At 43.4% G+C, this 15,995-nt stretch overlaps 1 protein-coding gene across 3 annotated transcripts in view; it reads right to left on the minus strand.

Annotated features, from left to right (window-relative positions):
• The window catches only part of PACRGL (parkin coregulated like), a 105,261-nt gene that overhangs the window by 2,899 nt on the left and 86,367 nt on the right, over positions 1-15,995 (minus strand). The window contains exon 9 of one of the 3 annotated variants that reach the window (XM_073609402.1): positions 1,180-10,523. The exons of the other annotated variants lie outside the window; for them this stretch is intronic. Coding sequence (XP_073465503.1) covers positions 10,467-10,523 — 57 coding nt within the window. The 3' untranslated portion in view covers positions 1,180-10,466. Of the gene's footprint in view, positions 1-1,179; positions 10,524-15,995 lie in introns of those variants that run through there. 3 annotated transcript variants of the gene reach the window in all.

The following is a 15,995-nucleotide window of genomic DNA, read 5'->3' on the forward strand; positions in this document are numbered from 1 at the left end:
TAGGGAGGTGTTTTTAACTGTGGGGGGAGTGTACTGATTGAAGGAGGACTCACTCTCTCTACTTCCCTGACAGAATGGGCATCTGCCTGTTTACATTGACAGATCCCCGTTCTGGCTCTCTGAGGAGCGATCGCTGGTCGCAGGCGGACTTCACGGCCGCCAGCCATGCGTATCGGTTCCAGCAGCGAGCGCATGCCCCCTAGAGCACTTAAAGCGACCAACGTACACCTATGGCAATTCGCGCAGCCGTGCCAACCTGTCGCAGTATAATGACGGCAGCTGGTTGGCAAGTGGTTAAATCTGCCTTCTTTTGGTCTGAAGCTGGCAGATTGGAAAGCAAAAAACAAGGAGAGGCAGAGATAGAAACTCTAGTTTGTATCCCTTTGAAATGACAGACTGGACCCAGAGGCCCAAGACGTCTTGAATCCAGACTTGCACAATTGATGTGTGTAGTCGCCCCTTCAATGTGGGGAGGAATTCTTGGGCTGGCTTGGTGGGTTTGAGAGTCTGTGGCTTGCGATGAAAGGAGGTGTTAAGCCTTGGTTAGGAAGATGACCCCTGGGAGGAGAAAAAATGCCCCTTTCGCTCAGTAGAGGTAGTAGCCATGACATTAGGAGACTAAGGCTTGAGTTTAGCACATATCCAATGTTTCCTGGAAATATCAACAGATCAATGATCAATTTCACTCATTGTCTGGAATTGCCCCACGCAAACAACTACAAGGCATGCCTAATAAAACTGCATATCTTATGAGAACATAAACCTAGGCGACATCTTGGTGTGCATTAAATTCCAACAGCTGATCTTAATAAAACTTATGTGACCTTTGGATATTAAAATGCCACACAAGGTTACATCATGGAGGGTTTTTTCCTTAAACTTCCTTTTATTTGATATATCAGAACTTAAGTCTTACTGAAAAAATGAGGCCAAACATGTGAACAGAATAAATCTCAGCAGGGTGTTTCTTTCATAAGACGAATACAATGACTTATGAACACAGAATAGACTACAACTTTATTAACCTTTTAACAGCTGTGACACTTGTAAGTAGTGGACAAGTAGGTTTTTTGACTTATAGCCACATTGAAATGCAAGGAAGTACGGTCTGACACTAGTCATCATAACAGTCAAAAGTTAAGAACTTTAAAGGCTCAATATGGGAGACCACACACACAATTATAAAACATAATAGATTTATTGTTCAACATTAAAATAGGATTTACAAATATAGGCACAATTGCCTCCAAAACATCCACAAAGTAGTGTTACATATGCTCTACGTAGGGTACCGGAAGTCTATCCCCCTAAATAGATATAGGCAAGAGGCAAGTTACAAATTCTGTGTGCTTCCAGTAGCCAGATCTGCCAGGTCAACGTTTTGCCAATCCTCTGCTTCTTTAGAACTCAATATGGCAGGGCAGCGCAGCAATCACTGTTGTAAACCATAAGACACACAAAAGCATAGCCTGGGGGTGGGCATAGGGGCACCAGAAGACCATCAAGGCAGCAGAGGACTAGGTTTCAATTAGCACACTGGAACAGGAGGGTATGTATATCAGCAGACCATGGACTAGTTGATATACAGTATAATGGGATCCAAATGCTGAGATAGGTGTTTATCAGGTTACCCAACAAATAGATGGAGAGTGCCCATACACAGACATCCAGGGACCAACGACTATTTGTCTATCGGTTACTGCCAACAGACATACACCACCCACCAGGCTTTTAAGTAGTAAGTATGCTACAGCTAAAATGGCAAATAAAACTCTGAGCAGCATACAGAGCAAACAATCAACTTACCAAGGCATCCTGTATCATTATATCCAGGCACTGATCTTGTGTGCCAACTTGTTCTGCACCCTTTGCCAATAGCCTGCTCCCAGAGGTTTAAGGGGCAGAATAATGTCACCCTCTTCTTACATCCAGACCCACATAGTTTGCAATTGCTCCTTCAGATTACTTTTGTCACCCACTGCTATACCATACTTGACCCACTGAGAGGACAGCAGAAGAGTTTACTCCTCTAATCCATTTAGTTGGGGGTGTAAATTTAAAGAACTCCAGATTCACCTGTTTCTATTCTATCAGCTTCTGCCTATGGTGCTTATTGGACAACTGTGCTGCTCTTTACATTTCCCCCCTCCTTACCGTGAGCATCACGTTTTTTTATTAGAATACATTGCAGCAAGCACATGTCCTCTCTGCAGATGGCATATCATCTCTGCAGATGGCCAGTTTCCCAGGAGACTGATATCATAGATGCCCCCAGGTGTCAATCACAGCTGCTGCATCCTTTGTGGTGCACGCTCACTCTGCCACCATTCATAAAATGCCTTGCATTCCTACTCCATGAATTAGAAGCATCTGATTGGATGAGGTGGAGGCCATGTCTACACCCCTCTTCTCCAGCTTGTCACAGCACCCAAAGATTGTGGCCTTCACTTTGGCTACTGCAGTTATTTTCAGTATCCGCAGAGGCCGATCAGTTATCACATTTGCATACTTATATTAAGCCAAGCTGGCCCAATCTAAGTATGCAAAATATTTAATCTCTGTAGTTCAGCTCTAACTCCAGTTCAGAATAAAGAAGCAGCATAAAATGGGTTAGACAACAGGCATTCCAATATCTGTGTGTTATAGAAATAAAGGAATAGGTCTGCAACGTGAAAAGGATCAGATTGTACACAACAAAATATTAAAGTGGAAATAAAATTATATTTAACTAATCAAGTGCCAAGTCTCAAGTTATTAACAATGATAAAAACAACCAACCTAAATAATTCTTAGATCAAATGTTTCACCTTTTTTTACTCATCCCTCCAAAGTGCAGTCTGAGAATGACTTTTCCATCTTGTCAGGAAGCAGTAGTCAGGGATTAGACATCACAATCTTAAAGTGTACTGAGCACCCACCACTACAAACACACGTACAGCATAGTCCCAGAGCATGCCCACAGGCTTGTTTCCTGGTGTCTCCCCTTCACTTGTACTGTCAATCAAAGACTGGTGTTTGCAGGAGGGGGCTAAAGCTAGGTACACAGTAGGTTTTTTTCATTCAACCCAACAGGAAAAAGAGGTTGCCGTACTAGCTAAGCGATGTGTCGCGATCCCTCCTGCCAGAACACACTGATCAGCGCTGGCCACCATTGGCTTCCAGCACTGATCAGATGCTGGTTTTCCAGCATGCCTGTTCAACAGAAGCCGGTCATTAGAACAGCTTCTGTCAGACAGGCTGCTGTACACAATGGCCAATAATTGGGCCACCATTTGGCCCATGTGTACCAGCCTTAAGCAACACCATGGATCGCATGGCGTCACTGAAAGTTTTTAATGTAGACTACAGCAAAATAGTGAAGTGACCATAACACAAATGTTGTGCCATGGAAATATAAAAGGTACATGTTATATTGGTGTTGAATGTAAATTTATTGTCAAACGAAACCCTCCATTTGATAACCTAATAGTTCGGTTGAGAGCGCAATGAAATGTAACAGTTGTCATTCACTACTGTGCAGCTCATTTTGCACAGAGTGGCCCCGAACATCCTCTTCTGGGGTCCCTCAACGGCTCTCGCGGCTCCTCCCCTCATTAGATAATTCCCTGGGAGAAGCACTCTTCCGGGGGGTTACCTTACGGGCACGCTCCCGAGTCATTCATTTGGCATCGAATGTATGACTCAGCCCCGCCCCCCGGGTCATTGGATTTGATTGACAGCAGCGGGAGCCAATGGCTGCGCTGCTATCAATCCATCCAATCAGGCCCTGAGACACCGGCTTTTGCTGGTGTGCTCGTCCCCCGGACGAGATAGAGGGGGCACAGGTAAGTAAAACGGGGGCTCGGGGAGGCTGCAGCATTACAGGAGGTTTTTCACCTCAATGCATAGAATGCATTGAGGTGAAAAACCTTGAAGGTTTACAACCCCTTTAATACTTTTTTTCAGTGTTCAGTAAATTCTCAGCCTGTTAGTGCTCAAATTCAGAAATGGGTGCTGTTAAGACACCAGGTTATTGACAAGAGTTTTAGGCTGCATTCACACCTGAGCATATAGTTTCAGGCGGAAAGTCGCACAATTTTTACTGTGATTTTGTACAGGTCAAAAGGTGAATGTAAAAAGCAGAAAAACGCCTGTAATCTGCCCAAAAAGAAGCTCATGTACTTTTTTGAGCTTCAGGTGGCAGAACACTCAGATGTAAATAGGAGCCATTTACATTAATGGGATTATTTCTTTGGGCGTTTTGAAACTTTTGAGATGAAAACGCTCAGGTGCAAATGGGCCTTAATTGGTAGTATGGCACAGTGTTACTCTGCTGTAAGGTAAAAGCCCTGCAAAGGTAGGTTTCGTTTAAGTTTTACATATTTAGGTCAAATTGGAAATCTCCATTAAATTAACCTGCAATAGTACATCATGATGAAGGTGTATGTTATATAAAAGATACCTACATAAGTAAAATAAAAAGCATGTATCAGTTCATATAATACTTTAAATATAGTGTATACTCTGTTTACTCACCAGTGTGGACTTAGCCATCGTACACAACTAACAATGCTGATCTGATGTAGAGAACAGGATATAGGAAAACACTCAAACTTAGTTTACCCTCAGAGGACGGTCCAAATATGTGATTTGTCTTCTCACGTCAATTCCTGACTGACAGGGTGCAAATTGTACTTCTGATTTTACATCTGCAGTAGATTTACTGACAGGAACTCATGTCATGTGTACTGGAACGGAACAGAATGAATGCCGAAATGTTTCTGAACTTGACCCCAAGTTATGACTGGCTTTTTTCCCCATGTTACATGCTGGATTGTAGACTTTGTGCTGTGTGTTTTGGAACGTGGTCTCTTTATGTAACGTATATAATGGAAATGATGTAATGTCGGATCAATCCACAAGTCAGGTTTGCCTCATGTCAGCTTTGCTTGCAATAGTTACAAGGAGCGTGAGCAAGATTTAATGTAATTTTTCACCTGCTAGGAGAACGCCATTTGAAATTTATGTATAAAATGTAAAGGGGTCTATAAGCTATCCCAACTGGTTACACACACATAGGGTGCTTCATCTGCTGCTAAAGACCAAATTCGATTTGTTCCCTGACAATTCCCCTATTCTGGTAAGGTTCAGTATAATCCTACATCGCTGGTGAACCCTGTTTTGCTGAATTCCCAAGTGGTAAAAAGAGCTCACACAAAGCTTCCACTTTTTTTAGAAACTCCCAGTCTTAGCTTGTGGCTGGGCTGGAAGCTAAATCTGTGTACACACTAGCCAAACTTTAGCCATTTTCTGAGGAACGCTACATAGGTGGTCCATTGGCCACCCCCCGTCTGACATCATTTGATTGAAAAGAAAGTCAGGCAGAAAATTTTCAGCTGAATAGTGGCTGTATCCAGTCAGCCACTGCTGGGGTATTCTGACAGGTGTCAGCTGTGATGGTCAGATTGCAATAATCGCAGTGGGAGATTCCTCAATTTGCGCTGTATATCAAGGATGGGGAGATCTGTTACATAGTAGGTGAGGTTGAAAAAAGACACAAGTCCAACCTATGCGTGTGATTATATGTCAGTATTACATTGTATATCCCTGTATGTTGCAGTCATTCAGGTGCTTATCTAATAGTTTCTTGAAACTATCGATGCCCCCCGCTGAGACCACCGCCTGTGGAAGGGAATTCCGCATCCTTGACGCTCTTACAGTAAAGAACCCTCTACATAGTTTAAGGTTAAACCTCTTTTCTTCTAATTTTAATGAGTGGCCACGAGTCTTGTTAAACTCCCTTTCGCGAAAAAGTTTTATCCCTATTGTGGGGTCACCAGTACGGTATTTGTATATTGAAATCATATCCCCTCTCAAGAGTCTCTTCACCAGAGAGAATAAGTTCAGAGCTCGCAACCTTTCCTCATAACTAAGATCCTCCAGACCCTTTATTAGTTTGTTGCCCTTCTTTGTACTCGCTCCATTTCCAGTACATCCCTCCTGAGGACTGGTGCCCAGAACTGGACAGCATACTCCAGGTGCAGCCAGACCAGAGTCTTGTAGAATGGGAGGATTATCGTTTTATCTCTGGAATTAATCCCCTTTTTAATGCATGCCAATATTCTGTTTGCTTTGTTAGCAGCAGCTTGGCATTGCATGCCATTGCTGAGCCTATCATCTACTAGGATCCCCAGGTCCTTTTCCATCCTAGATTCCCCCAGAGGTTCTCCCCCCAGTGTATAGATTGCATTCATATTTTTGTCACCCAAATGCATTATTTTACATTTTTCAACATTGAACCTCATTTGCCATGTAGCTGCCCACCCCATTAATTTGTTCAGATCTTTTTGCAAGGTTTCCACATCCTGCGGAGAAGTTATTGCCCTGCTTAGCTTAGTATCATCCGCAAATACAGAGATTGAATTGTTTACCCCATCCTCCAGGTCGTTTATGAACAAATTAAACAGGATTGGTCCCAGCACAGAACCCTGGGGGACTCCACTCCCCACCCCTGACCATTCCGAGTACTCCCCATTTATCAACACCCTCTGAACTCGCCCTTGTAGCCAGTTTTCAATCCATGTACTCACCCTATGGTCCATGCCAACGGACCTTATTTTATACAGTAAACATTTATGGGGAACTGTGTCAAATGCTTTTGCAAAATCTAGATACACCACGTCTACGGGCCTTCCTTTATCTAGATGGCAACTCACCTCCTAATAGAAGGTTAATAGATTGGTTTGGCAAGAACCAATTCATGAATCCACGCTGATTACTGCTAATGATACCGTTCTCATTTCTAAAATCTTGTATATAGTCCCTTATCATCCCCTCCAAGAGTTTACATACTATTGATGTTAGGCTAACTGGTCTGTAATTCCCAGGGATGTATTTTGGGCCCTTTTTAAATATCGGTGCTACATTGGCTTTTCTCCAATCAGCTGGTAGCATTCCAGTCAGTAGACTGTCAGTAAAAATTAGGAACAATGGTCTGGCAATTACTTGACTGAGTTTCCTAAGTACCCTCGGGTGCAAGCCATCTGGTCCTAATGATTTATTAATGTTAAGTTTCCCAAGTCTAATTTTAATTCTGTCCTCTGTTAACCATAGAGGTGCTTCCTGTGATGTGTCATGAGGATAAACACTGAAGTTTTGGTTACTGAAGCCCTTGGATTCCCTCGTGAAGACTGAGGAGAAGAATAAATTCAATACCTTCGCCCTCTCCCTATCCTTTGTAACCAGATGTCCTTCCTCATTCTTTATGGGGCCAATATGGTCTGTCCTCCCTTCTTTACTATTTACATACTTACATTTCTTGGGATTTTTTTGCTCTCCTCCGCTATGTGTTTTTCATGTTTTATCATAGCCGTCCTTATTGCACACTTACATTTCTTGTTGCATTCTTAATAAAGTCTGAATGCTGATGATGATACCTCAACCTTGTATTTTTTGAAGGCCTTCTCCTTTGCTTTTATATGCATTTTTACATTGGAGTTAAGCCATCCAGGACTTTTGTTTGTTCTTTTAAATTTATTACCCAATGGGATGCATTGTCTAATGCCCTTATTTAATATGCTCTTAAAGAAAACCCATCTCTCCTTCGTGTTCTTTGTTCCTAAGATTTTATCTGAATTTATGCCTTCTAGCAAGGTTTGTAGTTTAGGGAAGTTGGCTCTTTTAAAATTCAGTGTCTTTGTATTCCCCTTATGTTTCCTATTTGTGTGATTTATACTGAAGCCAATTGATCTGTGATTGCTGTTACCTAAATTGCCCCGTATTTCCACATCCGTGATCAGGTCTGTATTGTTGGTAATCAGTAGATCCAGTAACGCTTTATTTCTAGTTGGTGCGTCTACCATCTGGCCCATAAAATTGTTCTGCAAGACATTTAGGAACTGGCGAGCCTTAGATGAATGCGTGGTTCCCTCCATCCAGTCTATGTCTGGATAAATAAAATCCCCATTATGATAACATTTCTTATCCTTGCTGCTAATCCAAATTGTGATAGGAGATCTGTCTCCCCTTGCTCCCTCAGGTTAGGGAGCCTATAGCATACTCCCAGTATTATTTTCCCCTTAGCTTCATCCCTTTGGAGCTCTACCCATAATGATTCCACCTCCTCCCTAGCTCCTTTAGTGACGTGATCTCTCACATTCACTTGTACATTATTCTTGTTAGATTATTGTTATTCAGCTCATAGGCTGAACTAAAATAAGCTATGTGAGTATACCCAGCTTAAAGATGAGCTCAAGTCACCTTTGTAAAAATGAAAAAGTCAGCAGCTACAAAAACTGTAGCTGCTGACTTTTAATAAACAGATGCTTGCCTGTCTAAGACATCTCAACTGTGGGCACCCGGCTGCGACAGCTTGCAGCTTCACAGCTGGCTGGCCACTGCGCATGTGCGAGCCGCGCTGCACTTTGTGAATGGTCCTGCAGTCTTTTGGGAGTTTTGACATGTTCCAGAAGACTGGGGTGAGGGTGGGAGAGAACTTCAAAACCAGGTACCCGCCCCCCAAACAAAAGTGCTATTTCATAAAAAAGAGGGGGGCCTTAAAGCAGAACTTCCTCCTTTTGGGTGATGCTTTGCTTTAAGACAGTGTACTACTGATGGAGGAAAAGCGGAAATGTCATGAGCAGAGAAAGCCAACTCCAGGCATAATAACTTTTGTTTAAATATATTCCTTAATAGCCAAAAAGGATATCAGTCCTCTTTGCATGCTACAAGTGCCTTCAGAAACCCCAATATTGCCTTGTATTAGTAGGGGTGAGTAATTGTTATGCAGTCTATGCAGGTCGCCTGTAGCAAACTACAGGGGGTGTATACAAGACTAGTCATTCTCCAGAGGGATAGAGAGCAGCAGTGATCAGTCTTTATTATGACATGGCTGATTTGGGCTGTATGTTGCCAAAAATCAGTGTTTTTCAGCATAGCAAGTCTCGCTGTCCTGGCCCCTTCCGTGCATTACAGCCCCATAGGCTTTATGGGGCAATGTTTCTAAATCAGAGATGAAGAGAGATGACAGGAGTCATCACAATAGAAGTCTATGGGGCTGCAATGCACTGGCATGGCCAGACTGTACACTAATGCCCTGTACACACGGTCGGACATTCCGACAACAAAGTCCATGGATTTTTTCCGACGGATGTTGGCTCAAACTTGTCTTGCATACACACGGTCACACAAAGTTATCGGAAAGATCGTTCTGAACGCGGTGACGTAAAACACGTACGTTGGGACTATAAACGGGGCAGTAGCCAATAGCTTTCGTCTCTTAATTTATTCTGAGCATGCGTGGCACTTTGTGCGTCGGATTTGTGTACACACGATCGGAAATTCCGACAACGGATTTTGTTGTCGGAAAATTTTATAGCAAGCTCTCAAACTTTGTGTGTCGGAAATTCCGATGGAAAATGTGTGATGGAGCCCACACACGGTCGGAATTTCCGACAACAAGGTCCTATCACACATTTTCCGTCGGAAAATCCGACCGTGTGTACAGGGCATAACACCAGAGGCTGCAGCCATGAGATATAGGGGGAGGAGGATGGGTTAATTTAGGTCAGTGCAATGGGGAAAACAGGATAAGGACACTTTCGGGCTGATTTACTTAAACCGGAGAGTGCAAAATCTAGTGCAGCTATGCATAGAAACCAAGCTTCCAGTTACTCCAAAAGCCTAATTGATCAAGCTGAATTTAGAAGTGGATTGGCTACCATGCACAGCTGCACCAGATTTTGCACTCTCCAGTTTTAGTAAATTAAAACCATTGTCTTGAAGTGCACTTATACTCTAAGGAAGGGAACTCATGGGTCTTACCTTTAGATAATATTTCTTTTGCTTAGATTTCCGCCTTAATAACACACTTAGCACTCAGCAGAAAATCAGCAATACATTTTTCCTCCACTGTCCTATGTATCAAATGCCATGTCAAAAGCTATTGCAGTAAATTGTACTCCCAGGCCAATGAGATGTGCTGACAATAGAAGTACACGCTCCTCAACACAAAATTCTCTGGCTCTGAGCCCTCCGCAAAGCAGAGTAAATAATACGGAAGTTATACACTTCACAGCCAGACACCTCTGTCAAAGGATGAGGGTCAGCTATCTGCGTCACAACCGTCAATCGGGTGGAATTTGAAATTCTGAATCCGACTGGTTACTATTTGTAGCAGCTGCATAATACAAATGAACCTGTTAAATTATACTGTACGTAGTAAAATACTAATCCCAGTAATTTGTGAGTGTACTTGGCATTGCAGATCGCACAGAAGAAGCCACTATCCCGGATCTTTTTTTTTTTTTTGCAGTATATAATTTCAGACACATCAGTCAATGCAGAAAACAATTATTGCACACAGGGGGTTTAGTCCCCATTAGGTTTTGGCCTCCATGCTTTATATCTCCATAGGAAAGGCCACAGAAAGCTTGCGTATTCATTTCTTACAACGTAAAGTCCACACCCACAAAACGTTTCCATCAAGTTCAGCTGTATATGGAGCAGTAGGTTGGTATTTTTGATTTGATTATCGTCAGGCTTTCCTTTAAAAAGAAAAAAAATCCACCAAATTCAGTTGCCAAATAAGAAACAACATGAATTCATGCTTTAAGTATAAAGAGCGGCTTTTTGTATCAAGTAATAAACACAATATACCTAAACAGGACAAAAAAAATCATCTGTAATTTTTTAAAGGGTCAATCCACATTTTTAGAACTAACAGGTGAACTAACACCCTACAAGTCCCCCCACTACCACACCACAAACTCCCTGGTACCCGCTCTCTGCTGTACTTGTCAGAGCCAGTTCAGCGGTCTAAGGATTTGAAATCTCCCTCTGCTCTGTGCCATGTTTTCATAATGGATCAGAAAGAATCCCTCTGATCTGTATCAGAAGCACTGCACAGGGAAGAGGGAGAAGAGTGGGGATTTCAAATCCCCAAACCACTGCACTGGCTGCGTGGCCACTGACAGCTCATCACCCATGCAGGTAAGTACACCTGGGACATGTGGGGTGGGGAGCATGTAGGGTGTTAGTTAACCTTTTCCTTTTTTTTTTTAAGCGAACTTACACTTTAAATTAAAGACCTGAAATGTAGGTCCTGTGTATGCTGTGCTGCTTATCAGCAAAGAGTAGTGACAGGACACATAGCATGTGAAAGTTCCTGGAACCACAGAGCATGTTAATTACCCCCTTTGTGAAACAGGTTTGCTTTAATGTCCCCATCACATCCTCTACTCACCTTTCCTTCACAACCTGGCACTCCTAGTACCAGGAGCAAAGAAAACACCTCTGGGTATAGATGAGCATGTGACTCACTCCATGTACCAGTGTTGCTGCTTACTGATTAGGTCAGCGCTGTCACGTGTGGGCAGGGAGAGTCCTCAGCTCTGGATGGCTGGGAGCTTACACAGGGCTTTATTTCCATGTTCTCAGTGACCGAATAGAGTGAGGTGAATAAAGGCGAGTATATGCAGTAGGGAGTGTTGGGACATTAAAATGAACCTGTCACTTTGCCTTTTAACCTAAGCACAGGTTCGCTTTTAGTGGCTAAATGTTGTAGCTGTATATAGTTAGAGACCATTATCTTATTTTTTAAACTTTTTTTGTAATTGGACTTAAAAAAAAAAAAAAAAAAAACATTGCAGACACTAAACCTGAATACCAAAACATTAAAGCAGTTGTAAACCGCTGAATAAAAAAAATAAAAACCTGTAAGACAATGGCATAATGCGCTAGTATGCACTAAAACAAAGCCCTTCCAGCGGGACCTGGTCACCGCTGAGAGGGCTGACATCTTCCCCGGGCCTTTATTCTGGATTTGCGGGCTCTGGCGATGTAACTGGTGGGAGCCGCGTTGACATTACTCTGCGCACAGTATACCTGACCTTTAGAGCGCATGCGTCGGTGATGTCATAGGCTGCATGCAGGGTAAATGTCTCCTAAACGGTGCACGTTTAGCAGATATTCATTTTACCTACAGGTAACCCTTATTAAAGGCTTACCTGTAGGTAAAAATAACAAAGCCGGCTTTACTAACGCTTTAACTTTAGAAAACTGTATATCTAAAGATTTTAAAAATATATCTAATAAAATAGTTTAGCTTAAAGCAGAATTCCTACCCAACACTAACTATGCTGAAAAATGTCTCCTTCACCCCAATGTAATTACTTACACATTTTTTAGCGTGCTCTGGTCTAATCACATGATCCATTACTGTAAATTTACTAAAACTGGAGCACTCAGAATCTAGTACAGCTGCACATGGTATCCAATCAGCTTCAAACTTCAGCTGGTTCAATTAAGCTTTGACAAAAAAAAAAAAAACCTTGAAAGTCTGGGGCATGGCCTGGCTGCAGATGAATATGGCCGCTTGAACACAGAGCTACACAGCGCTTACCCAGCTACCCATCCGAGCCTCTCTCTCCTAGAATAGGGGAAGCGGACACCACACAACCCCTGGATTATGACCTGTAAGCGATCTTGATTGAGAAGCACAGGCAGGCTCCTGGATACCTACATGTGGCCCTCCCAACAGCCGGCCCAAGATGGCGCCGACACAGACAGGAACATCCCGCCGTCAAACTCACTGCCTGTGACTGCCTCAAACGACAATCAGGTCTCAGATATGGAAGAGACAGATGAGCAACAACCCCATCTTGCCTCTTACTGACAGAGGTAAGAGATCTGCCATCTCGCCAGCACAATCTCCTACAAAGCCTCCACCAGTGAGAGACAGCATGGCGCTGAGCCTTGTAGTCCCACGGCTGATGCTGCTCCCACTCAGCCTCTTGCAGCATTTGCAACCACAGATAACCCTGCAACAGAACATTCTCTTAAAGAAATGCCACTCTCTCTGCAGGCTGATATGCAGAGAGAATTTAGAGCCTCCATTAATCATCTACATGACAGAGTTGATTACCTAGAGGAACGTACTGACCACATTGAGCAACTCTTATCAACAGCTATAACTGCTCATAACACTGTTGTGGACATTCAGGATGAACACTCTGAGGCCATTCAGCAATTGAAGGTACTGAAGGTAGCCAACCTGGAGGACCTCCAGGCAGAATAATATCAAAATCAGGGGGGTCCCAGAAGCTATAACATCAGCGGAGATTATGCCCTATTTGCACCAACTATTTTGCAAAGTTGTACCAACACTCACAGCACAAGACCTGCTCATAGACCAGGCCCACAGGATCCATAAGCCAACACATCTACCTGAATCCCTCCCCAGAGATATTCTGGCTAGAATCCATTTCTTTCACACTAAAGAGAATAATATGCACTATCTATGCCTCCGCACAATCTATGCGTCCTCTCCCGGATCCGTTCTCCAAAATTCCACTCTATAATGATATCTCGGCAGCTACCACACAGGCACGCAAATCATTTGCACCAGGTACCTCGATCCTTATGGAGCATAGGATCACGTACAAGTGGGGGTTTCCTACTAAACTGTTGGTCACCTACCAACATCAGCAAATCTCTATCTTAACCCCTAAGGATTGGATCAAACAGTTGCACAACTGGGGTTTACTCAATGACCCACCACCAAAGACTCCCACTAACAAGACGTCTGCCAAAATCTCAAACGCGTGGGACACGGGGAATAAACCCTAGTTCATGACCTTACTACTACCCAGGGATAATCTAGCTGGATGTCATATGCATACACTTGTGGAGGAGCTGTTCCACGTTGCTTCACTCTCCCCGCCCTACTGCTATTGCATGCAAAGCATTTCTCAGGTTACTCTAGTATACTTTTATTGTTTTGAGACTGCATTGTTGACTAAGCCTATATAGCTTCTACAACATACATAGATACCTTGTAGACATAATTTGCCTTATCTATTCTGTATATCTGTAAATGTTACTACTGCATTTTGGTCCTTAAGACTCTAATGTTATACTCTTAGTGACTACTTGGACCCCCTACTTCTCTGTGCCACTTTGACATATCTCATATTAGAACTCATGTCACTCAAAATCACCTCCCCTAATGTCAAAGGCTTGAATAGCCCATTCAAGCGATCCCTATTATGGAGGGAAGCGATTGCACAACGCACCGATATTTAATGTATCCAGGAAACACATTTTTTCCTCGGTCAACCCTCTGCAGTGTTCCCACAAGCTAGTCCCACACATCTTCCATTCTCAAACTGATAAAAAAGTGAGAGGGGTTATGATCGCAGTCCGCTCTACTGTATCCTTAACCGTATCACACACAGAACAAGATTCCTCTGACCTGTTACTGATTCTGTCAGCCTATTTTAACAACAAACCTTTAACTATCGTTAATATCTACACCCCTAATACCCATCAAAAATCCTTCTACAAAACTGTCATGCAAATATTCAGTACTATCCCAGAGACCAACTCATTACTTGCGGTGATTTTAATGAAGTAATAGACCACTCCCTAGACTCTTCCACTCCAAAGAGGAAAGGATCTACTGCCCTTTCTTCTCTAGTACTCTTATTCCGCAAACACGGTCGGACTTTTCGACCGGACTGCTCCGACAGACTTTCCAGCGTACTTTCGACGGACTTTCGACGGACTAACGAACGGACTTGCCTACACACGATCACACCAAAGTCCGACGGATTCGTACGTGATGACGTACATCGGTCTAAAATAAGGAAGTTGATAGCCAGTAGCCAATAGCTGCCCTAGCGTCGGTTGTTGTCCGTCGGACTAGCATACAGACGAGCGGATTTCTGGGTCCGGCAGAGTTACGACGTAAAGATTTGAAGCAAGTTCCAAATCTAAAGTCCGTCAGATTTGCGACTGGAAAAGTCCGCTGAAGGTCCGGTGAAGCCCACACACGATCGGACTGTCCGCCGGCTTTGGTCCACCGGCGTCCATTCGGACCAGTCCGGTCGAAAAGTCCAACCGTGTGTACGCGCATTAGAAGATTTCTATGACCCCTGGAGGTGTCAACATGGCACAGAGAAGGACTTTACATTCTACTCAGATTCCCAGAGGACTTACTCCAGGATCGACCTGTTCCTGACCTCCAAAGTACTACTTCAGTCAATCTCTCCCTCCTCTATTGGAGTAATATTGTGGTCTGACCACGCCCCTGTATCTATCACCCTTGTATTATCCCCCCCAGCACATCTCATAAATTGTGGCGATTGAACTCTTCCCTACTAAGTACCAAAAATAGTAGGGAGCAGGTCGGTTCTGCGATTAGGGACTTCTTTAACCTTAATGCTGGATCTGTTGCTAACCCCACCACCCTGTGGAATGCCCACAAGTCTGTCATCCGAGGAATATTATTGAAGCTGGGAGCGCAGGAGAGAAAAAAAACGCGACTCGACCCTTAGCATATTTCTTGATAACATAACAAGCCTCAAAACAAGCAAAATCCCTCAAAGGCTACTCATGCTGAACTACATAAACTTAGGTCTGATTTGAGCTCCTAGCAACAGAATAATTATGACTTCTACCTGAGAAAGCTAAAACTCACCTGGTATTCCCAGGGTAATAAAGCAATCCAAAATTCCTTACCTATTAGACTCCCAGGGTCAAAGACTCCTCAACCCCAAAGAAATAGCCAACTGCTTTGACTCCTTCTATTCTAAACTATATAACCTTAGCCTTTCCCCTAATGAGCCCAAACATCGATTCAGAACTTCCTTTCCCCCAAGAATCTTCCATCTCTGACCCCCACACAAGTAACAGCACTCGCCCAACTCTTCTCAACACAAGAAGTCCAGAGCGCTATTAAAGCCCTACCTCTACACAAGGCCCCCCAGACCCGGATGGCTTTAGTAATGATTACTACAAAACGTATTGTGAACAACTAGTTCCCCATCTTTCTAACTCCTTCAATAGATTCCTAGCTACTGGAAACATCCCATCTGAATCCCTAGAAGCCGTCATAACCACTATTCACAAACCGGTAAATCCCCACATGATCCGGCCAATTATCGACCCATTTCCCTCCTTAACACAGACCTCAAACTGTACGCCAAATTACTAGCTACCCGCCTTGCCCAACACAT

Source organism: Aquarana catesbeiana, linkage group LG01 (assembly GCF_042186555.1).
Source record: "Aquarana catesbeiana isolate 2022-GZ linkage group LG01, ASM4218655v1, whole genome shotgun sequence".
NCBI classification, from domain to species: Eukaryota; Metazoa; Chordata; class Amphibia; order Anura; family Ranidae; genus Aquarana; species Aquarana catesbeiana.